The sequence below is a fragment of the Pseudonaja textilis genome, chromosome Z, assembly GCF_049901715.1.
Source record: "Pseudonaja textilis isolate UNSWEBS1 chromosome Z, rPseTex1.2, whole genome shotgun sequence".
In the NCBI taxonomy this organism is placed as follows: Eukaryota; Metazoa; Chordata; class Lepidosauria; order Squamata; family Elapidae; genus Pseudonaja; species Pseudonaja textilis.
In genome coordinates, this window is record NC_142008.1 from 10929880 (window position 1) to 10953786 (window position 23907).

Below are 23907 nucleotides of genomic sequence, written 5' to 3' on the forward strand. Positions count from 1 at the left end.
CAGATTATACTTTGAAATTCTGGACAGAATACTCTATAATTAGCTTTTCCTTATAAAAAATGAGTACTGCTATAGACTGGAATTTCCTCCTTTTGATTCTAGCTGCAAAACGAAGAGTTCTTCTTAATCCAAATTTAGCTCTTTTAATATAACTAGCTCAGGAATACAAACATTAGCTTTGAACTTTGAACATTGCTATTTTCCGTATTTCACTTTCAATGTCTATCAGTTACCAAAGAATCACCACCTTCATTAAAATAATGATCATTAGTTGGTATCCCTTTTCTTAATCACATTTTCCTCTGAACTGTCGGCAATATACTGTATACCAATTCCATCATGATTTCTAACACCCCAATCAATATCTGTATATTGGGTGTCACTCAGAATTAATTGCTATGCTAGTGGAAGGCAAGTTGTAGAGCAAAAAGGGGGTAATATGATAAAGAAATAAGTTTATAGGAAACTGCATATTGCAATACTGTATTGTGAAGTTATGTGAACTGTAGAAAATAGAAAACCAAAATTAAAAGGTTATTTCTGGGTTCATTTGCTTGCCTATGTATGAATGTCTAAAGACTGGGTTCTTCTAAGCAGGGTGTCCTGCACCTGGTGGAGACTGATTCAGAGGAGGAGGAGGAAGAGCCAAGAGGGAGTGGAAGTGTGGCTCCAGAGGTGATGGAGGAGGCTGGGGAAGGGCAGAGGCTGGTTGAGCAGTCAGAGGAGGACCCAGGCCCATCCCCTATCCATCCTAGGGCACACAGGGAGGAGAGGATCAGGGTAAAACGTGGTCTACTTGGGAGGAGAGGGCCACGATCCTCTTAATCAGTTGCAGGTGTGAGATTTGCATAAGAGTTTGGGCCTGCGCGCTAACAGAGACGCTGGAGACAATTAGTGTTTTAGTTCTAAAGAAGGTTTATCTTGGTTGGCGTTCTTCCAACAGACTGTCCCTGGTTATCTTCCTGAAGCTGTCGAGGAACTTTATTCAATGCGTTTGTTTTTGGCTTTTGCTTTGTTATCAGCTCTTTGATTGTGAACTGTGTTTTTTGCCTTTTAAATGTTATTTTGAACCTAGTTTACTCCTCCACTGTGAACAATTATAAACAGTGAAGCCAAGCTGAAGGCATTAAAGGACTTTTAGTTACATTTTGGATTTTGTTATATTTCTGGTCATCACACAGGGTCTGCTTAATAATGCAGTGTAATTGGGCACATTCACACATAGCCACAAGCTATGGCTTATTTATTACATTGAGTGAGTTCATACTCCACATTAAAAAAAAATCAAGTTGCACTGTAACTTAAGAGTAATGTGAAAACCAAGCCATAAAGTAATTAGAACTTCTGTATTCTTACAATATACCACTAAGCATAAATGTTATAAATCTTAACAACACTTAGCAAAGCCTTTGTTTTAAAGTTTAATGGATTCTTCTGCCCAGTTGTGACCAATTAAAGGGGGCTCATCTCAGATTCTCAATGGAAGGAGCCTGCATTGCTTGAGATATTTCCATCTTCATGTGACCAGCATGAATGTAGTTATCTTTCCCACCAAAGCAGTACCCGATTTATCTACTTGCATTTGAATGCTTTTAAACAGCTAGGTTGGCAGGAGCTGGTGCAAGTAACAGGAGCTCACCCCGTAGCATGATGCTTGGGTGTCAAACCTGGACTGTTGGCTTTCCAGCTGTCCAGCTCAAGTGTTTTAACCGCTGGGCCATCACACCACCTGTTTTTTTACAAAAAATAACAACCTACACGATTACAACAATGTTTTCTTTCTGATAAATTGTGCACTCAGGTTGATGTAACCGTTTCTGAACAAATATTGAATTCCTATTGAATAGTTCTTTCTATAGTTCATAAAGAATTTAACAGTGACCAAAAGAAAGATGGTGGAAAGGGCGTCCCCAATTTAATGAAGGTTCAGGGACGAATAACCATATGCTATAATTGTAATTTAAGAATTTTCCTGAAAAAAGTATTGAATTTAAATGGTATTTATGGAAGACATAGCTTAACTCAGGGGAAAATCCCAGAGAATGATAGTTCACAATTTCTTCACTAAGTCAAATAAAACCAATGTCTTTTATCAAATAGTCTAATAATACTTGTCTTTTCACTTCTATCTTCAATGAGCTTGCTTATAGTTCTTTAGTGTTAGTGCTTCTTCCTTATAACGATCCTTAGGAAGTCACTGACTTCTGCCTTAAGTTTTAATTTATCAATAAGGGTTTGTCAGGTAACAAGTAATCTGTTATAAGTGCTTTTCCTCACTTGAAAGGTGCTCCAATATTAAACTTATCATCAGTAGCAGCAAAAAGACAAGCTATTTCTGCTCAAACTTTGACCATCTCTTAGGATGTGTGGACCACAATGGAAGAAAGAAACATGTCAGTAAAGGTCTCAATAACCTTGCACAAAATTATTGGCACTCCAGGCCCTGTTCATATTTCACATTATGGTCTCCACTCAACCTCCCAAGACTTCCTGTTGGGGATAATATATTATCTGAAGAAGTGAACAATATTTCACATGGGGTTTAGAAGGTTAGATTCCCCTTGTGTTCAGATTGGAAGTTTCCTCTTCGCAGTCAAAGGTGGCAAGTGCTTTCTTTTAAAACATTCATATTGGTCATAATTAGTACTTTCAAAATGCAATGGCTTGTTATAATGAGGCACTTCCCACTGGCAGGGTAACCTATAAAATGTATTTTTTTAATGGAAACATGAACATTTGCACATTTTTGTCATTAATAGTACATAGTTATTCCTGATTAATGTTGTGGAGACAACACATTGATGTCTTATTTTACTTTAAAGCATCAATGAAGTGTTCTAGCTTATCTACGTATTACTGACTGGTTGGTTTTCCTCAAACTCCTATTTCATAAGCAGTAATACAGTCAACATGAGTTACACTCCCTTAATATTATTAACACTCCTTACTTTGAGAACAAAAGGTTTAAAAGGTTCTTATTTCAGTTAGTGCAATTGTGTTCTGTTCCAGTACAGGCAATCTGATTTACTCATAAGCCTTTCATGAATCTTCTCAGCCTTTTTCTCATCATGCCATCAAACTAAATAGCTAAATATCTAGTTATGATCCAATTAAGAAATGTAAAAACTAGTTGGCTTTAATCTGTTATGCTAACCCAAAATTCTCATTAGTTGCAAATTTTCAAATTGTAGGAATATACAGTATGCCTTATAAATTGAATTATAGCTTGTTGTGGTGCTTTAACTCATGAAACTCTATTGATTGGAACATATAATAATTTCAAGCCTTTGAAAGAACATGTACCCACCCCCACAACAAACATGCTGGTAAATTTTTGATTTATCCAGTTTCGTATTATTAAAAACGTTGCACGATAAAGTTTTGCTTTAAGAAAGGAACTCTTCCACTCATTGCTGTTTTTTTTTTGAAAGAACATGACCTTCAATTAATAGTATCAGAGAACTATTGTTGTTGTTTAAAAAAAAAACTTAGGTGGGTGGGGGAGCAAACGTACAATTTCTTATCTGAATGGTGTTCCAATGCTAAAGGAAAGGGAGAGAACCTTATAAAAAATATTTTAACACATCTGGCACTGATTTACGTCTGCTGAGTGTCCTTGAAAAGGCATGTTTGAACGGCTCTCCCAGAGTGGGAGGTTTTTCCTTCAAAATTACATGTGTTTTGAAATATTTGTGAAACAATACCTATACGAGCAATTAATTAACAGATAAGAAATATATGTAAAGGAAAAAAGTGGTCCATACATACCTATATGAGTTTGTGACATAACATCAGTTAGCCTATGTGCAGCCCCACTGCCACCACTTTGTGTTGAGGATGAAGAAGTGGTAGATGTGGTTGAGCCATGGATGGCTTGGCTGATCCAGTGCTCCATATTTATACTCCCTTGGCTTGAGGTTGGTGTTCCCTGTGAATCGCCCTGCACAGAACCTTCATCTTCAGAACCAGAGGAGGTATCTAGCATGGCAGACAAAAGCATGACAAATAACCTAGGACTAAGATTTATGTTGCAGTATTTAGCCACTGACCCAAAGCCAAAGAGTTCAGATCAAATTGCAGTGGTGTCCAAGAAATTTGCAGAACAATTCAGGCATCATTTTCTGTTGAGCTACGGGTTTAAGTAGTTGGCATAACTTCAAATATACTGTTGTATCCATGCAAGAAAACTAAGTCATTATAATAATTTTCTCTAACCTGATGTTCTCTAAATACCTTGATTTAGAAGTTATATCAAAACAGGCAATGTTGTTGTACTATTCACAATTTAGTCAGAACCACTGCTTTATTCTAAAAGCATTTCCATTCCCAAAGTAGCAATTCTCTAACATTAGTAACAGCATGCAATAAACATTAGATGCTATAAAAGAGCACAAGAATATCTGGTTGGCCACAGTGGGAACTCAAAATCTTGAGCTAAATGGACTTTGTTTAATATGGCAGAATTAAATAAATAACATAGCAAGAGAAACAACACTCTATAAAAGTCTTTTCATATTCCTTATGGTTAGAGAACATCTCAAAATACTTGCAAAGTGAGAGAAATATAGGCCTAGAATAGGAAGATAATGTATGCTAACTTCAGTAAAGGAATGGAGAAAATCGATAGCTTGCATCTATTTCTCTGGCCTCTTTTTTTTAGCTATTGGCAAACAAGGTCTGTGTGTTTTGCTCAACAAATCATGACTTTAAATACCACATCAGTATGCAATTATATCTTCCTATCAAGAAATATGGTCCAAAATTATGAATTCCCAAGCTACTAAATTGTAACCTAAGTAGTCTCTTTTTTTTTAACACTTATTCCATTTTTCCTTGGAAAGTTAGAAAAAAATCAGTGCTTTTTCTGTAGCGTGTAGGAACTGTAGTGTTTTCTGTAGTGTAGGAAGAGAGGTCCATGTCTCTCTGCAGAAGTCAGGATGCTCTTTCTTTCCTAAGTTTTTATGTAACAGTCTGTCTAACTATAATCAGTTGAGACTTGATGCTCAAGAAAAGCCTTTAGTAACGTAATATTAGATGCATTAAATATGAAAAAATAAATGGATCAGACAGAATTATTGTAACTAATATGTGGTGGGGTTCTTACCTTACATATTCTTAACCTATTTACTGTTACAAGTGTTTAAATCAGCTTCTGAAATCCAATCATAATATCTTTAGTACAGGTCCTTACCTGGAGGGGTATAGGCATCCATTGATGTTTGCACCACCAGTGAACGTCTCTTGGATGGCATAGGTACTGCCATCTTTCGTTCTTTATGTTTTGCAAGAGCTGCCTGGACTGCTTCTGTGTGGACATCTAGAATCAAAAACCTAAATATCAGCTTGTAACTCCAACAAGAGGTCTTAAACACAGGTCGTTTCTAGGAGAGAATTAATGTTGTACATTCCTTAGAGACCCAGGGTCAATTCTGCAAACATTTTCCTAATGAAAAAGTAGCAAGCTATGCTCTCCAGTCAAGCCAAGCACAATTCTACATTATTCCAGAACAAAAGCTGAAGCCCAAAATACAATGCCCTGGAAATACATTTCATTAATAACAATAGGCAAAAATAGTTATTTTAGGGCAGCCATTTCCGCAGGATCTGCATTTGGATTATTCCACCTAATTAAAATCTTTTTTAGTCTTAATGCAATTTGCTGTTTTCTCCAGGTTGCCTTTTCTCTAAGTTTCTCTAAGCTTTTGATTCTTAAAACTTTTAGATTTCTCATCATTTGTTCAGTATATGATTGAACAAATGATGAGAAAAGTGAACACAACATGTCAGAACACTGAAATAATTTCAATATAGTAGGTTCATCTAAAGAACATTATAATGTAGCCTTTTCTTTTGATGTTTTCCAGATGGGTTATAAAACAATTCCCATAATCCTCACCCGACTAAGCAGCATTGTTGAAACAAAACTATTGTTTTCAAAAACTTTGAAACTGTACATAGTTCAAATGTAACTTTTTTAAAAAATGAAAGTTCTATCAATATTTATTACAGCATAAAATACAATGAAGAATTTAAAAAAGGAGAGGAAAGAAGGTATTAACTTCTGACACTTTGCAAAACAGTAAAATTCTAATACATTTATAACTTCAACTTTTTGCATTACCCATAATTATTACAAACTAAACAAAGCACTACACAATTATTAAGCTTCAGATTAAATTCTAAATGTTTTTTTCTATTTCAAGTTTTTTCAAAAGAAGCAATATCCCAATAGATGCAAGACCAAATAAAATATTTTGTTAAATACAGTTTACATTGCAATCTTAATTAAATCTATTCCCCCATTGTGCAAAATAATATATTTCTATTTACACTTATTAATCTTTCTAAACTATCATCATCCATATTAACAAACATCTAATCTTTTCAAATACTTTAACCTTAAAGGGAAAACTCTGTTATATTCATTTTAAGATTCTAACTATTTCTTAAGAAATTTCATCTTTATAACCAATATCAATTAATTATAATACATCATTTTTAACTTCCTTTTCATATACATACATAAATACACACACACACTTTCAATAATATATTGCAGACTTTAAGAATTCCTTGAGCATTTTATATATATAAAAATAAAGAAATCAAAATCTTCTCTTTCCCTTGTCTTCTTGAACATACTTTCCAAATTTAATTTCAAACTATTTTACAAGCTTTAAATAATAACCTAATCATCCCATTTTCAAACCCACTTTATAAAACAAGTCATTGGAACTTTCTTTTGATTACATACAAACCAATAGAAAATTCATCCTAACTCCAAATAATTTACAAAGTTTAAGTCACTCCCTCCACCTTGCAAAATCCTAAAGCAAAATCCTTTTCTATATAAACTTAGATAAAACTTCTCAAGTTTAGACTTAATTTTTGACCAAAGCAGAAATTTTGAACTGCCAGCATTAGGTTGATTTTCCCTTCTTTATTCGTAATTCTTTTTTTCCCATTATTAGATTGAAATTAAAGATGAGGCTTTTCCCAAACTGAACGTATGTCATGTATTGAAGGCATGAAGTTTGCCAGCCCTGTCATGCTACTTTGTATTATATATCTTAGATTTACTTCCCACAAATCAAAAAGACTAAATATATAAAGCATGGTGTTCCCACCTTTAAGGCTTTTTGGCAAAAGCACCAAGACAAACAGAAGGATATCAGAAAAGATCCACCTGCACTACAGAATTTTGCATGGAATGCATTCATGTGTGAAATTAATGGCTATTCTGAGAAAGTTGTGTGTCTGTGTGTGAAGGAAAGAAAAGGAAGGAAGGAAATATAATTTCATAACCTGTTCTTTTATTGCTTTTATACAATACACACAAAATTGTTATATATTTTAGAAGCATAAGCATTTACCTGTCCTAATAGATGCTGCCATCAGCCTCCTTGGCTGCCTTATGAATGTGAAGGATGAATCTGGACTCTGTCGGAGAATCCTGTGAAGAAGCCTGTCGGAGAAGCCAGTCTGTGTCTGGCTGGCAATGGACTCCAGACTCCAACTGTAGTTTGCTTTTAGTAGTAGAGGAGTAGGAGTCTTGCACAGTAAGCTTGAGAGCAGTCCAAGGAGAAGAGCATGTGAAGGAGTGGAGGGATAATTATTGGGTAGTAACCTTCCCAGTGGGGGTGGGGGGAAAGAGGGAGGGCTGAAGCAGTTAACTTGCGTACGCAAGAAGCCAAGGTCTGACCACTTACCCAACGCCTTGAGCCTTATCTAGTCTAGGAAGAAAGAGTAATAACTGATATGGAATAGTAGTGAAGGACACAACTGAGGTGAAACCAAATGGATTGCAAAGAAACGTTATGTTAAATTGAATATTCAAGGAAAAAAAGAATAATAGAGAAATTATTATGAGAGGGAAAGTAGAAGAAATTATTCATAGTAGAATCATTACAGTGATTGAAGGGATGGGAAAAGGACAGGAATTGGGGAAAAAGGAGGAATCCAGGTTAGTTAAGGAGAAGGGGACAAAGTGCCAAAAAATGAGGAATGGAAAGGAAGGCTGGCTGGATGAACATCTCCCTTTCTGCTTAAGAGGCAAAAAGAGATGCTGTTCTCTTAGGGTGGAAGGACACAGGAACTGGAGCTCTAGGAGCCAAAAAAGAGAATAAATACGAGTGGGACACTTGGAGAGGGAAGTAAAACATAGAAGGGAGTTTCCTTCTTCTAGAAGATACTCTACTAAAATTAGATTTGGAGGGTTAGAGATGAGACAAGTGGATGTAAAAGGTCTGCACAGCCTTACTAAAATACTAGGTTTACCAGAGATATAAAAATATATATAAGACAAAAATAAATCATTTCAGAATTATTGTTATGATAGCATTCAGTCTTTGAGAGTAGGTGCCTATCAACACGGTATATCTTGCCTGGGGCATCTTTGCCCCTTCTTCCATGCAAAATCTGTCAGATTGAGAGGGCATCCCCTATGCATAGTCCTCTTCAGATCCCAATAGATGCTAGCTGGCAGTTCTGTGGAATACCTAATTGACCAGTATGACACAGAGGTTGCTAGGGCACCCAGTAAGGTTGCTATTGATCAAGCTCCCTATAAGTGATAATACAAGGAATGTTATTTGGTTTACTAAGGAACTTAAGGAAACGAGGTACAAAAGGATATGCCTCAAGTGACACTGATAAGTAACAAGGCACAACAATGACTGCACATAGTTAAGAGTCCACCTTTGGGCCTATTCCAAACCAGCAAGAGTGGTGGAACATCAATATTTATCTATACTTATTGCATCTGGAGAATGAAGACCAGCATATTTAGAGTGACAAAATCCTCATGATGTTTCAGAATATTTGTGAGCAATTCACTAAGCATTTTTCAGGACAAAATTGCTCATATTATCTCCAGATTGGATGTCAGGCAGATAGAATTTCAAGAGATGACAAGGTAGCGTCCTCCTGTGACCACCATCTGGATTTCTTCAAGCTTATAATGCCTGAGGAAAGTGACAGGATTGGTGGTGGGATGGGTTCCACCCCTTGCAGATTAGAATTTTGTCTCTCTTAACTAATAAAAGCATCCAAAAAGGGCATAATAGCATGGATATGGAGATGGTCAGTATACTTTTAGAGGAATCAAGGAATAATGCTTCAGGATTTAAAGGAGAGGGTGTCAAAGTCATTTTCAGATCCAGCCACCCTAAGCTATTATAAGACAATCCTCACCATCATTTCTTGCTAAGGCAACAAAAAAAGGTTTGTTTGTTTGTTTTTCTAAACAGCCCATCTCTCTCAAAGAAACCCTGGCAGTGTAGAATAAAATACTGAAATATAAAACAGTATATACAAAATTAAAATGTTAAGAGTTAAAATTTAAGAGTTGAATTTTTTTTTAAAAAATATAATATTTATTAATGAGGCAAATATAATTAACCCTGTTGAAAATTGACTGACAATGGCAAAGTGAGCGCTCTCATGGCATGCAACAAACTTATGATTGCATGTTTCTTTGGTATTCCTCATGTGAGATGGCAGTGCCTTGTCTATTGGAAGCCAAAAGAATGGGGGCCTGATTCGTCTCCAGAGAGTAGGGGCAATGGCAGAAAAGGCTATCCTCCTAAACCTGCCAGTCAAAGTTCTTTTTTAAAAAATAAATGTTATTAAACATTTTACAACAATTTAAAAACATATTTACATTTCCAACAACGTTACAGCATCGTCAACATTCATAGTCATATATTAATTACTATGTTACTTTTATGTCTATTGTCTAACCAGGTATACAGGAGTCTCAGACCAGATAATACTCTGTTTCATTTCTATCTTTTAAGTTTAGGGTCAGCCTGTCCATCTCTGTGCCTCTAGGTTTAAGTTCTATTTTTGAACCAATTATTTTTTGCAACCAGATCCTTATTTTATTCCAAAATTTCTTTGCTTTAGAACAGGACCACCACATATGAAAGAAGGTACCTGGTTTCTTTTTGCATTTCCAACATGCCGGGTTCAGATTTGGGTAAATTTTGGTCAATCTTACTGGTGCTAGGTGCCAACGATAGAACATTTTGTAGAGATTTTCTTTGTACCTGGCTGCCATTGTTAATTTATAGTTTTTTGTCCAAAGTTTTTCCCAATCTTCTAATGTACATTATATCCAAAGTTTTTCATCCAAGCAATCATTATTTGTTTCAATATCTCCTCTTCTCTGTCAAATTTTAAAAGGTAGCTGTACATTTTAGTTATAAATTTTTCCTCTGGTCCTAATAAGATTTTATCTATTTGTTGTGGTGTTCTATCTATGTCAAATTCTTCTATATCTTTTTTGTATTTTGTTTGTAACTGCAAATAGGGCCACCCTATAAATTATTTTAAAATGAGAAAAACAGTCTGTCATTGAATTGACATAGGCTTTCATCTTACATAATTTTTTAGCCAAAGCAGAAGCAAGGCACAAGTCTGACTATGTTTCTTTTCTTTATTTTATTTTTATATCTCTCTTTTATGTCTAACTCTAAAGAAGCCTAAAGCTAGATAAGTTTGCATGCCAAGACCTTGAGCTTATTATTTATCAATAAAAGAAACAAACAAATGAAGGAGACCAGCTGAATCCATTCAAAAGAATGTTTTTGAAGCTTATCAAACCAAAGCCAAAAATAAAAACTATGGTGCTTAACCACAAAATAAATCTAAGATGTTTTTCTTGGCCTTAACTATCATCCTTCAAGAATTTTTTAAAAAAGTCATAGTCCTTTTGGTGATCCTCCCTCTGAACCGTAAGATGGAAATTACTATCATGGACTCATATTTTTTTGCTTAGAGACTGCTTTCTAATTTAAATAAATTCTACCCTTTAGGTACTCTTTTAGGCTATGATCCCATTCAGAACTCTGGGGAGGGCATATTCACAAAATGGCTGCCACAGTAGATATGGTCACGGTAGCAAGACACCTCTTCAGTAAAAGTGGTTTCTGAAATCCAGTTCTTTGCTCTGCAGGACGTCAGTTCCTGATTTAAATTTTTTAAACTAAAACAATCTTAATAAAGGAAAGAGTGTCTGAGACAGACCAGTAGAATCCAAAGCAGTTTTCCCTACCTTAATAATACAAGAAAGTAGAGCATTGTAAAACTACCCACACTAACCAACTATTCCACCACCCAAGTAAAGACTCAGGTCTTCCACATCAGAACCTGTGTAAGACACATAGAAGTAATCCTAAACACCATGAAAAGAAACAGATCATCTACGACAGAGGTTCCCAGTTTTTTGCTTATGGATGGTCCCGGTCTGTGGCCTGTTAGGAACTAGTCCTTGCAAGCAGTGAGCACGTGTGGGAATGTGATGACCCTTTTTTTCCAAAATTGATCCTTGTTGGCACCAGAAAGGTTGGGGGCCACTGATCAAAACCAAAACATCTCCTCACAGCAATCAATACCCAGATGAGCAAAAAATACCCCAACTCCATTATCACCAACTAACAGTTAGAAAACATGAAAACTTCTTAATTTCAAAACACATGGACAAAGACTTAATCATACATTAGTATGATTAAGTTCCAACTGGGAAACTGACCATCCTAGACCAAGCCATGTTCAAAAATACTAGAGAATTCCAGGACCTTAGACATTCTGTATCTCTGGTTGCCATCTAGTGGTTGCTCTAGTCAGAATGCAGTGAAGCTGGTTGGCTCCTTCTGGTTGCTTGGACTTACCAAAAGCTCCTTCTGTCTCCCCTCATTATTCTTGTTGGCACCTTAAGCCAATGCCCAGCTTTTCTTTTTTCTTTTTTCTCCAAATTACACACCTCTATTTACATTGTTAACAGTATTGTGTCATAGATATTACATATACTTACATTTATTTCTATACATTAATCCTTATTCCTATGTTCTATCCACTTATACCATTTATCCCATACCGCATAATATTCCGATTCCTCCTTGCCTTTTAGTTCTATTGTAAGTTTGTCCATATCGACACATTCTAATATTTTTGGTATTAACATCTCTTCGGACGGTATGTTTTCTAATTTCCAACCCTGCGCAAAAACTATCCTTGCTGCTGTTATTATATGCAATATGATGTATTGGATTTGTTTGCTAAATTTCCCATTAATTATTCCCAATAGGAATAGTTCGGGTTTAAGTTCTATTTGATGTTCTGTTATCTCCTGAAGCCATCTTTGTACTTTCACCCATATTTTCTGGCTTTGGGGCATTGCCACTATATATGAAAGAACGTTCCATCTTTCTGCTTGCATTTCCAGCACTCTGATTTCCTATTTGGATACATTTTTGCCAATCTTGCTGGTGCTAAATGCCATCGATAAAACATTTTATACTGCTTCTCTTTATAAGCAGTTGACAATGTTAACTTGTAGTTTTGGGTCCATAATTTTTCCCAATCATCTAGTTCTACACTACGACCTATATTCTTTGCCCAGGCTATCATTGGCTCTTTTACTATTTCTTCCTCCAGTTCCACTCCTAATAAATAGTTATGCAATCTTGTTATAAATTTTTCTTCTTTGCCTTTCAAAATTTGATCAAATTGTAATTCCTTTTCAATTCCATGTTTTTCTAAATCCTTTCTATGTCTCATCTGTATCTGTAAATATGGCTACCAAATCACAATTATACCTTGTTCTTTCAATTCTTCATTTGATTAAGAGTCCCCTGACTGTCTAATAGTTCTTTATATCTAATCATTTTCTTTGTATCCATTGTATTCAGATATATTGTTCAATGTCCAGCTTTTCTATGGGCATGAGCCAGCCTTAGAGGGGCCCATAATGTAGTTTAGCTTTTTTAAGCACTGAAGGCCCATTTAAGGTTCCTGTCTCTGCAGCCCCATGGTGGCCACCAGCTTGCCTCTTCCATATTTATGCCACTAATCTGATAGACATCAGTAATTCCTAACAATCGTACTGTGCATATATGTTTTGGGCGTTATTTTTTATTAAAGAAGAGTCGCATGATTTGTTGCCTTGTAACTAAAACTGAATTTTACTTTTTAGTAATTGTGCTTAGATTTGCAGGCTACAAAACCCCCAGAGCTAATATATACATTTTTTAAAAGAACTACAGCTATTTATTTTCTTTAACAAACCCCTTGCCTATTTTTTTTAGCATTTCTAATTTTCAGGGACTTATATGGTTACTTTAAGTCTTCCTCAGATTAGACATGCTACGTTATTTGTTTGCTGAATTTAATTTGTCCCCCCACCCCATCTCATGGCAAATCTCTCTGGGTAACTTCAGCATTAGAACTTTAAAAAACCTAACAAATAAATATCTTTCAAAGCGTAAAAGTAGAAATCCTAATCAAGATATAGTTAAAAGAAAGGGAGAGAGGGACAAGGTTGGGTGGGTGGGAGGTGGGATTGCCTTTTAATTCCACAACCACCTCAATGTGATGCTTCCTCATTTAGTCAGGGCCTCAGGCCATCTGGCACACTTAAGGTCCTGAGGAAGCACAGAAGGGTGGGTGCCAATCTCCCTCAGGAGTAAGACATTACATAAGGCAGAAGCCACAGTAGACAATCTCTTTCTCCTGAATACTGTCAGCCAGATTTCCTTGACCAACAAGGCTGGCAGCATGCCTCCTTTGCCAATATAGAAGAGGCGACTATCTGTGTTAAGCATCTGTGATGTTTTTAATGGGATTATTACATTTTTAAACAGATTTGGGAAAAGCTTCTGTTTTATTCCAAGTTACCAAAAATGTGAAGCATTGAATAAACAACTTCGCACATTAACCTTCCATCTCCTCCGCTTCCTTTCCAGATTAGCTGGCACATACACTAGATTCAACTCATGCTTTTTGTTATTCTTAGACAATCGACACCAGTTCTTCAGAATGAAGTGATGACATGACTGGAAGGATTATTTGGTTGCTTGTGCTCTAGCCATCTGTGCAAGATTCATTGCTCAAATTGCCAGTCCTTCTAAATAGCCTAACAATAAACAGTAAATGTGGGACCAAATTAGATGAGACAATGTGTGATAAACTATTGCAATTTCTGTTGTACCCATTTTATCACTACATACTGTAGTCATGTTGATAGTAGCTCATAGTTCAATAGAAAGTTGAGTGAGATCTTCTCACGCTTGAAGTCCATCATCTGTGTCTCAGTTTAGATATCAAGCATGTGGTTTTGCTAGTTTTGGCTTAACCTGTGTAAACTTTGTGATTTAGAAACAATATCAAGTGAGGTCATTTGCCATACAGAGCACTAGTTTACTTAACCATTCTTTATCAAACAAACATAATTGGCTGCTTTCCCATAACATGTTTAATGCATCATCTATGATTTATAAACCGCAGTGGTTGGGTTTGTACAATATGCAAGTCATATCCAAATTAATTAATTATTGCTTAGTAAGTTATATGAATTGGACTATCAACATAAAGTTTTATCATTTATTTTAAAATATAGAGTGGAAGCTAACAAAGAAGGCATGGATGTCATATCCCCTACAATCAATACAATCATATACTCACACACTTCAACATAATGCCACCATAAATAACAATTGTTTCTTCCCAGTGCTGATCTTACAACTTGATGATGAATTAATCATCATCCTTATTGTATATTCAGGAAGCAAGCTATGATGTTTACATCAATTTAAAGTGCAATAAAAGTGGAGGTTTTGGTGAACAACAACATGTCTCACACTGATGATGTTACCTAGCTGGATAATGAAACATCTGCAAGCAAACAATCACACTCAGGGAGCATCAAGACCTCCACACTTCAACCCTGAGCCACATATATTCACTTCTGTTAGAATGCAATAATTCAATACAACAGTTACTTCAAGCAATTATTTACATTTCTAAACTATACAACTATGCAATTTCTAAATGGTTCCTCCAACTTGTAGAACTACTTTCCCCATCTGTTTTCTAACCAAATATTCACAATTTGTTCTTAGCTATGTCAATAGTTACATGGGGAAAAAATGACTGCCTTCAACATATACATCCCATAAATGAAATATTTGTTATGTGACTAGATGAATTACAAGGTTCCAGTGCTATGAGTCCATCACTGTGCAGAAAAACTGTGGACTCTCTTGCTTCTCTTTTAAAACTATACAAACTGAATTACTCTGTTCTTAAAACAAATGCCCACTGTTTACCATTCTTGTTCATATTTGAAACTATACAATAGTCAAGTCTATATTTTAATTACAGATAGCTTCGAGTTCAGTTACCTAGTGATATTTACAACAGATGTAACAATTGATGTGAACTGATTTCTCTTTCAAAGAACATGAAGAACCACCTACATTTAAAGTATGCAAAAGCAGGCCAACTTGGAAAAAGTACAGCAAAACTAAATTCAGTTAAAAACATTTCCAAAATCTAATTCTCATATCAAAAGATAGGAAAACATTGTAAGTAACTGTGGTCAGAGAGGGTTCTCACACCAATCAGATTTAGCCCTCTGATGTCAGATTGCTCTCTCCTGATTTAGGTGACCCCTTATTAATCTGCACTTTCTTAGATGAAAGTTAATAAAATGAATCTTCCTTACGTTCTTTTGTTGGTACACACAAAGCCCGTTAAGATTTTCCTCTCTTAGGAAAGGCAATCATAATGACTACCATAGTTCCTAAGATTCAAAAGAGGGCTAACATGTTGTGGTAGTACATTTCTGCTTAGAGCACCATACGCCATTCTTAGTATAGTGCAATCAAGTATTACCTAGAAAATATTTTAAGTTTCCATGTTAGTAAGCCAAGATTTTTTTTAAATCTTTCCCGTGGAGAGTTTCAAGTAATAACAATGGTGTAGGCCGTGCTTCACTCTTTACTCTTTACTCATTCACTATTTTAACTGAAAGTGCACCTTAATCTTTTGTACCATGAAAACCACAGGTTGGAAAACGGAAATAATGTTGAAATTTAACTAGATAGCAATTCCTATAAAGCAATGAATAGGGATGAGCCTTGAGTGGGGATATTAAAGCCCAGTGTTCTTTTGTGGTCTCGGAGTGGGTGAACTTAATATTTTTCAGCTGGTTTTAAGGCTTTTTGAAACCTAGGGGATGTTGTATCTTTTTTTTTTTACGTTTTCAAAGAAATGTATCAGGTCTTGATAGGATATTTAAAGTCATCATTCAACTCTGCATCTTGAGGATTTGCTAAATTATCTATGATTGGTATTGATGTTGTTCCTACTTAAAGACTGTAGATGATTTTTTTATTACTAGCTTACAAGCAAAGAAACTTTCTACCCATCATCATTTGTCAAATAATTAAATATATTTTGGCTGATTAGCTGCCTCCCTTTTAACCAATTAAAGATAGGGCAAATTGCATATTCTGATAATCTCAACCTAAAGACCAGAGTTGAAATGCTGAGGAAGTATAACTTTATATTTCATTTTAAAGATACTATTTATTATCATTTTATTTTGCAATTCAATCTGGTACATACAAAATCAACGTGGTCTGGAAAAACAAAGCACAGTGTCCTTGGTTATTTAACATTACAAAGGTGTACAATGTGACTCTCTTACTGCACCCAGATAACACATTATATGACCATTATGTTATTTGTCACTCTGTTGTAAGTAACAACTTTAGTGAATGGAAGAATGGGAAAAACTTTGGAGAAACATATCCCTTATCTTCAGAAATATAAGCAAAAACTTGTGAGGTGGAGATGGAGTCAAGCAGGAATCTGTTGATGGGCCTTGATTCTATATCTTCCTTTTTTCCCAACTGGTAGCAAGGACCAAATAGCAAGCAATATTTTTAACAGCAGGTGAGAACTGAAGCTCAGTTTCTTGGTCTTAAGCTTGTCTCCTCCTTAAGACATTCCACAAGTTTGGGACTTTGGGATAAATCAGTGGGAAGTGAGGAAAACCTCACATATGCCATATATTATGGCCTAATAATATAAAAGTAAAATAATTCTTGGAATCCCAATGAAAGCAGAGCCACTATTTATTATCTTTGTGAAAGAAAAAAAGTATTTGCAAGTTTGAGGACAAAGATAAATACAGCAACAGTGGCTATAAAACGGTGGATGTGACAAAAGAGCATCTTCTTTAATTATTTACAATTAGCCTTTAAATTTCTTGTTACTCCTCCCAAGTGTGAGAGCAGATTTTGATATAATTTGCTTCCTTGTAAGAGACTGTATTAATATATTTCCATGATAGTAATGCTGATTTTTATTAATCATAAATTACTTTAGGCACTAATCTTCTTCCATCAAACCAAGAATACTCCCCTTCAGCAAACTTGCGTTAATCTTACCCAGAGTACAGCCACTGCTGCTACAAAAACCATGAATGCACTTAGCAAAAAGTGTTTGAACGCTCAAGTTTTAGGAATTATGACTATATAATTAATTTTGCTGCCAAGTGTCTATTAGCAACGGGATAAGGGTACGTGCTAATTGGAAGTGACAGGTGATAAAGCAGTTAATGTGTTATGATCAAAGTGGCTGAATTACAGGATTGTGTAGCCTCTTGTAACTTCCTTGTCATTAGCCTGCTGTTATCATGAAGCGTGGTGGATGGCCATAACATGGAAATGGATATGCTGATGTCATTAACAATCAACCCTTGTGAAATAAGGAGTCTCACCCAGAGCACAAGTCTTTACGCTGAGTACAGTTACATTTTCTATGGAAAAAAAGCAACCCACAAGCATCCAAAGCCAGAACAGTAGGCTCTTTTTTTTTTTTTTTTACTACAACTCTCCATTTCCAGTATTCACAGTTCTTGAGAACATTATCCTTGGCAAGCACAGAACTGGTTCACGCATCATTTTAAGGAAAGCTTTATTGAGTAAGCATTAATGATCAATTGGGAGTGTTGCTGCTATACCAGGCTACCTGATTCATAGCAACCTGCCTCAGCTCCTGGAGGCTATCTCAGCTTTGGGTAGAGAACCCCAGGCTTATGAGCCTGGAGGACTTCAATCTACTATCCCTGACTTGGCTTCAGAAGAAGCTCAGGAGTTCATGGCCATCAACCTATCCCAGACCATCTAAGGCCCACTTGAGATAGCAGTTAGATCCCGGATATGATTTTCCTGTCAGAGCAGTGTCAACAAGAAATGATGGGGAATCTGTCATGATTAGACATGGTATGGTATCCTGCCTATCAGGATTATCAGACCATGCCCTGGTGGCTAAAAGATTTTTCTAAAGTTGCCTCCCTCTGCAGGGAGGCAAGGCCCATTAAAATGGCATCCTCAGCAACTAATGAACTCAATCCAGAAGGAACTGGGGGATATCCTGGGGGTTTGGTTTGTTACTTAGGGAAGGTGGTTGAAAAAGGGTTGTGTGGGATAAATGTCATTGTTTGCACTTATGGATAATCTTTGGCAAGAGCAGGACAGGGTAGAGCACAACCATTCTTCTTCTCCTTGATCTTTCAGTGGCTACATGGGAAGAGACAGTGCAGCACAATTCACCTCTCTTCTCCAAGGCCGTGCCTAAGCAATATTTATAGAGAGTGATAGGTAGGCAACTAATAGTTCCACTCAGCTGGGGAAATTCTGCTGCATACCACTGTGGAGGTTTTGGCCACAAATTGGAAGAAGGAAGTGGCTAGACCCTGGAGAGCACCTGCCCATGTGGCCTCTAACATGGCCTATCAGTCCCGAAACTCCCCATGGTTTAAGGAGGAGCTGAGGCTCCTGAGAAAAGCCAGTTTGTCCAATGAAACCTCAGTGAAAAATGAGGATGCAGAAAAGGGTCCGTTTTTGTCATCCACCTGTCCTGTTCAAGGTCACCAAATTCCTCCTTGCAAAGGAGGGCTTGGACAAACATTTAAAGAGCCATGCAGAGGAAACCCCTAATGGATAAAATTGCTTGGATCCACTCTCAGTTTGAGTCCAAGCATAGAGCTGGTCAATCGGAGAGACCTGGAGAATGGACTTGCCAAATCATGTGGGAGCATTATATGGGAGCAGTTTAATTCTGTAGGCACTCAGAAAATAGATAGGACCCATGGGGCTGTTAAGGCAACTTAACAGAAAACCTGCTAAAGTTTTCTGACCAAGCTATGGGAAACAGATGGCACTGTTCATGGTTGCGGATCAGCCCTGTGAGAGTGACATGGGTTAGTCCAACCATCCTTCTTCTCCTTGATGTCTCAATGGCTACGGGAGATGGGGATGTACAATACCCTACTCCACTGGTTCAAATCCCTTCTGCACGGCTGCGCTAAGCAGTATTAATAGGGAGCAAGGGACAGGCCCTGTTTGAACGATTCTGTGTTGGCGAGTAATGGACCTACTCAGGTTGCAGAAGGGGATACTCTTCGGGGGATAACGTGGGGATTTGGTTTGTCCAATTGTCTACCTCGCCATTTTAGGAACACGGTGAAAAAAGGAAACCAGGGCTCTGGAGGGTTCTAGTTGAAATGAACTATCTGGACCCCTTTCTGTGGAGTTTGAAGGCAGGATATGAGATAGAAATGTATTGTTGGCACTTGTGGATGATGTCTGGCAAGAGTGTGATGGGACAGTGCAACCTTCCACTCAGGAACAGTACAACCTTCCCTCGTTGTGACTTTTCAGTGGCTGCAAGGGATGGCAATGCGTAGCACAGTATTGCGCCTTATTCAGCTCCTTTCCCCAAGGCTGGTCCCAATTGGTGTTAATAGGGAGCAAGACAAGCCCTATTTGAATGGTCCATCTTTGGTGATTCAGAAGAAGCTGGGGAGATATCTGGAGGGTTTGATTTGTCCAGTGTTCACCTCACCATTTTTGGGAAGGGGATGGGAAAAGGTCGTTTTGAAGCTCAAAATGTCTTAATTGAAATAAATAATCTGCAACATTCTTCCAGTGGAGGTCAGAACTGCCCCTGTCTTTTGGCTTTCTGGCATCAAAAGCTGGTATTGCCTGGGGCCCTGAGAATGGTGTTCACTGCAGGACATGTCTTGTGAGGAAGGAAAATCTCATCACCATTCCATCCCTCTTTTGGCTCTTGTGTGTGTTTTTAGCACAGTTTTTAATGTCAGTTCATTATTTTTAAGTTATACTATATTAGATACAATGACTAGGTTTAGATAAACCAGATTAGCTGCTAAGGTGTGAACCAGATGATGTTATCTTGATGTTTTACAAAACAAGTTAACCTTCCATAAGGGCACAGGAACAGGTTCTTGTTTGGCTTTCCTTAGCTAGAATTTGTAAGAATTGAATTACAAAATTCATGCTTTTATTTTTCTGCTTCTGTGACATTCATATATTAAGTTTTTTAAAGGTGTTTTTCCTGATGGATTGGGAGGAAAGCATTCAGAAGAAACAAGTGGGACTTAGAATATCATGTGACAGTGTTGAAATATTGCTGTTCAAAAACCCATGTTGGTATTTCAACAGCTATTGCCATTTCCTTGAGCCAGAAGATAATTTTGTCCTCTTCACCGTGAATAGTATGCTTTGAGCTACGTATAGAAAATCATTTTTATGAACTTTCAATATAGGTTTCTTTATTATCTTTTTAGCTTCCTTTATTTTTATCACATAAAAGAATGATTCAAAGTTAAGAGTAATGCTAACTCAGAATGAAACCAGAAATACACACACACACACACACACACACCTACCTCTATATAATCTAGCTTGAAGATACAACTATCTGAAACATTTCCAATACAAACAATAATGAAAAATATTATTAATCCCGCTAATAAATGATCCAATTTAATTGAATTTGTCTTTTGTAAGATTTTTCAATATTCTTTTGCAATCTTTTGCAATCTTCCTCCCGTATAAATACCACCTATCCAACAAAATATTATATTTTCATTTTCCAACTTTTTGTTCATATTATAAAAAAAATCAGTGTGATCTTAATTATTATCTCAACTTTTTAAAGGACTTTCAAGAGAAATCAGTATTTCCAGTGCTAAAGGTTTATTTATACAATCTTGATCATATTCTCTTGCCATTATGCAAAGCAGACATCTTATACAGGAAATATTATAAGAGTCATATCTCCAAAATAGATTTGATAAGATAGATTTGATAAGATAGATTTGATATCTCCAAAATCCAAGCTAGGTCTAATATTTCCAGGAGAGATTTGAATGAATCATATAGTGTCAAGGTGTTGCGTTAAGACTGGGGAGACACCAGACAACTCTATTCTTGGCCTCTGACACTCAATGGGTGATATTGGAGCAATCATACTCTCTCATTGGAACCTTCCCATCAAGAAATAACTAGAGGAGAGGGGAGGATGGAAATGAAAATAGTCAGAATGCTGCCTTACTCTCTTAAAGTTAATGTATAATGTGCAACTAACTCATAAATAAATATTGTATATGTCACCTTTTTTCATAAGTTTTCAACTAAGGTTAAAAGAATGAAGTTGGAGTCAAAGGTTTAACCAAGACTAAATCTCTCTACTGCTCTTTAAAAGACATTTCTTCTGCAAAGTCTTTGGTGCTCTCTGGTTATTTGCTTACAAACATTTCATTGCCTGATTACATAAAATCATCTCCATACTTCCCAAACTCCATAATCATTGAACTGATGATGTTATCTAGCTGGATAATGAAACATCTCTAAGCAAAAACCAAATCAGAAGAGCACCAAGGACTCCACCAAGGAACAATCCCGAGCTACAGATGTTCTCTTCTAAAGTTTTGATATTGCTGTTGTTGTTGTACACACCTGATCGATAGCGCTCATCTCGTGAGCCTGATGATCTGCGGCGATGGTATCGAGAGGAGGAGGATGGAGTTACTGGTGTTCGGCGTTCTTGTGGCAGTGCTTGATCGACTCCTGCATTTGCAGAAAACAAAAGGAAAAAATATCAGATTCTGTTACATTGTTTTTTAGAAGTATGGTAAACATGGCATACGGTGGATGCAAATCAAACTTTGATCAACTTAAGTTGTCAAGAGTTTATACAAAAGAATAGAGTTGATACAAAACAAAGAAATTACTATAACATAGGATTTTATGACTTACTGTTCAAAATCAAAAGTGTGAACAAAGCATGTACATTATTGCCATTAATTGCAGCACAAATATGCAAAATGCTACAGAACAACAACTCTGGGGAATGCACTTTTGTGGATACTGTCATGCTAGAATTGTACAAATCAGAAATGGATTAAGAAAATGTCTGGTAGAGTTAGAATGATGAAACAGCAGCATCAAGTACAGTAATTTTGCCCATTTTCCGTTGATATGTAATTAAATATCTTATGAGTCAAATAAACCAATGTTTCCTCATCGTTTTTACTGTTGCAAAGTGAAAGTGCACTAAGTATATAAATGTCTATATTATAGGAAAAAGCAAACTAATTAATATGCCTCCAAAAATGAAACATCAACCAAAGCTTGAATTGCCCCTTTCATGAATTAGGGTTGAGCTTTAGATAGAAAAGGAGACTCCCTCATGAAATCTCGCCCTTTTATCTTCAGAATGAACAGAAGAAACTCTTTCCTTAAACAGAAGAAGGATGAAAACAATTACTCCTACACTCCACCTGAGCAGAGAAAGGCACTTCTTTCTCCATTGAAGTAATGGACAATGGAAAATAAATGATATGCTTTCCCACATCTTCAGCAGAAAAGGGAATGAAATGTGAATGAACCAGGTGCAGAATTCTTGTGGAGTACATCTGGTCTGCAGCTCTAGAGAGTCGCTGGCACTTCTGTTGACTTTATGCATCAAATCAAAATATACCCACTGAGCCTTTCCAAACAGGTTTTCCCAGCCCTTGAGCTCAATGAATCCCATCTGCTGTCTCCAGATATTATTACCTTTTGATTCCTTAGGAAGATGGATCCCATTTGGCTGAAGGGAAAGAATACTAAGATAAGAGTTTTTAAATGTCCCACTTGGTAGTATCTCCAAATAGAGAACATTTAGGCTATACAGTATGTTACACAAAAACAAGGAAGGTAGGAGTTGAAACAAGAAACAATGCTGTGATGGAGTATGTGCTCCGTACTGTCCTGGAAAATGGTTAAAAATAAATACAAGCTAATTGAAATAATCAGTTCAGCAGCTCTTTCCAAAGAGCATCATGTGGTTGTGCTTGGAGCAGGCGACAGCTCTATTTTAGGTCTACAAATTAGATACTATGGTGATAAGAACCACAGGGGACAAAAAAGACAATTCTGCTTATTTGAAAGATAGTTTATCTACCTTCCAACTTGATATCAATGAAAAATTAAACATGATAACCGGATTTCTCCTTCTTGCCTATTGTATACTACAGGATATTTCTATAATTAAGTATAATTGCAATACCGTGTCCAGTTTATAAGCCAATGAGATAATATGTTGCATAATACTAGAGCACTAAAATTTTCAGATAAGGCAAAGATGGGCAAAGTGAAGTAGGCTGATAATCCATGAGGGTTTTTTTTTATTGTAAACCATATTCTTCTTTATTTTAATTCCAGTAGAACAAAACTGAACACATGAACAAGATTGCAAGTCCCTGCTTTCTCAAGACAAAAGGCAGCAGCGAGAGATGGGCGGGGGGAGGAGTCTCACTGCTATATTAGTGGGAAGGACATTCTCTGGGTGTTTACTTCAGCTGTAGTGGGATGGATGTTTGGCGGTCAAGCTAAAACTAGAACAAAATCTTCATGGACAGGAGAGCAAAAAACCTTCGAACAATTAGAGTGACCCTTTTTCCTCTAAAGCAGCATTTTTGAACAAGCAGACAGACCAAATAAAATGTGGAAGGCTGCCTGCCATGTTAGTTACCATTTATAAAAGACACAGAGACCATTTTGAGGGTGCAGTTAGCCCTGCCAGAGTCCCTGAGCAAGGTGATGGCACAGGGAAAGAGGGAGGCAGGAAATGAACATAATCCACCTCCTCCATGTGTGATGCATCCCCATCTCCTTCCAGGGGAGGGATCTCTTCAGATACAGTGGGAAGTGGATTCTTCAACAGCAACTTCTTCTTCATCAATTCCTAATCCCAGCTTGATCA

At 36.6% G+C, this 23907-nt stretch overlaps 1 protein-coding gene across 9 annotated transcripts in view; it reads right to left on the reverse strand.

The window, feature by feature from the left end:
* DIP2C (DIP2 acetate--CoA ligase C (putative)) overlaps window positions 1-23907 on the reverse strand; it is a 350386-nt gene that overhangs the window by 87314 nt on the left and 239165 nt on the right. For all 9 annotated transcript variants that reach the window (XR_015740061.1, XR_015740062.1, XM_087916235.1 and 6 more), the window contains 3 exons: window positions 21618-21728; window positions 5192-5317; window positions 3769-3978 (listed from right to left, as the gene is read on the reverse strand). Coding sequence is in view for 7 of the 9 variants with exons in the window: in XM_087916235.1 (XP_087772361.1) it covers window positions 3769-3978; window positions 5192-5317; window positions 21618-21728 (447 nt within the window). In the remaining 2 variants the exon portion in view is untranslated. The remainder of the gene's footprint in view (window positions 1-3768; window positions 3979-5191; window positions 5318-21617; window positions 21729-23907) is intronic.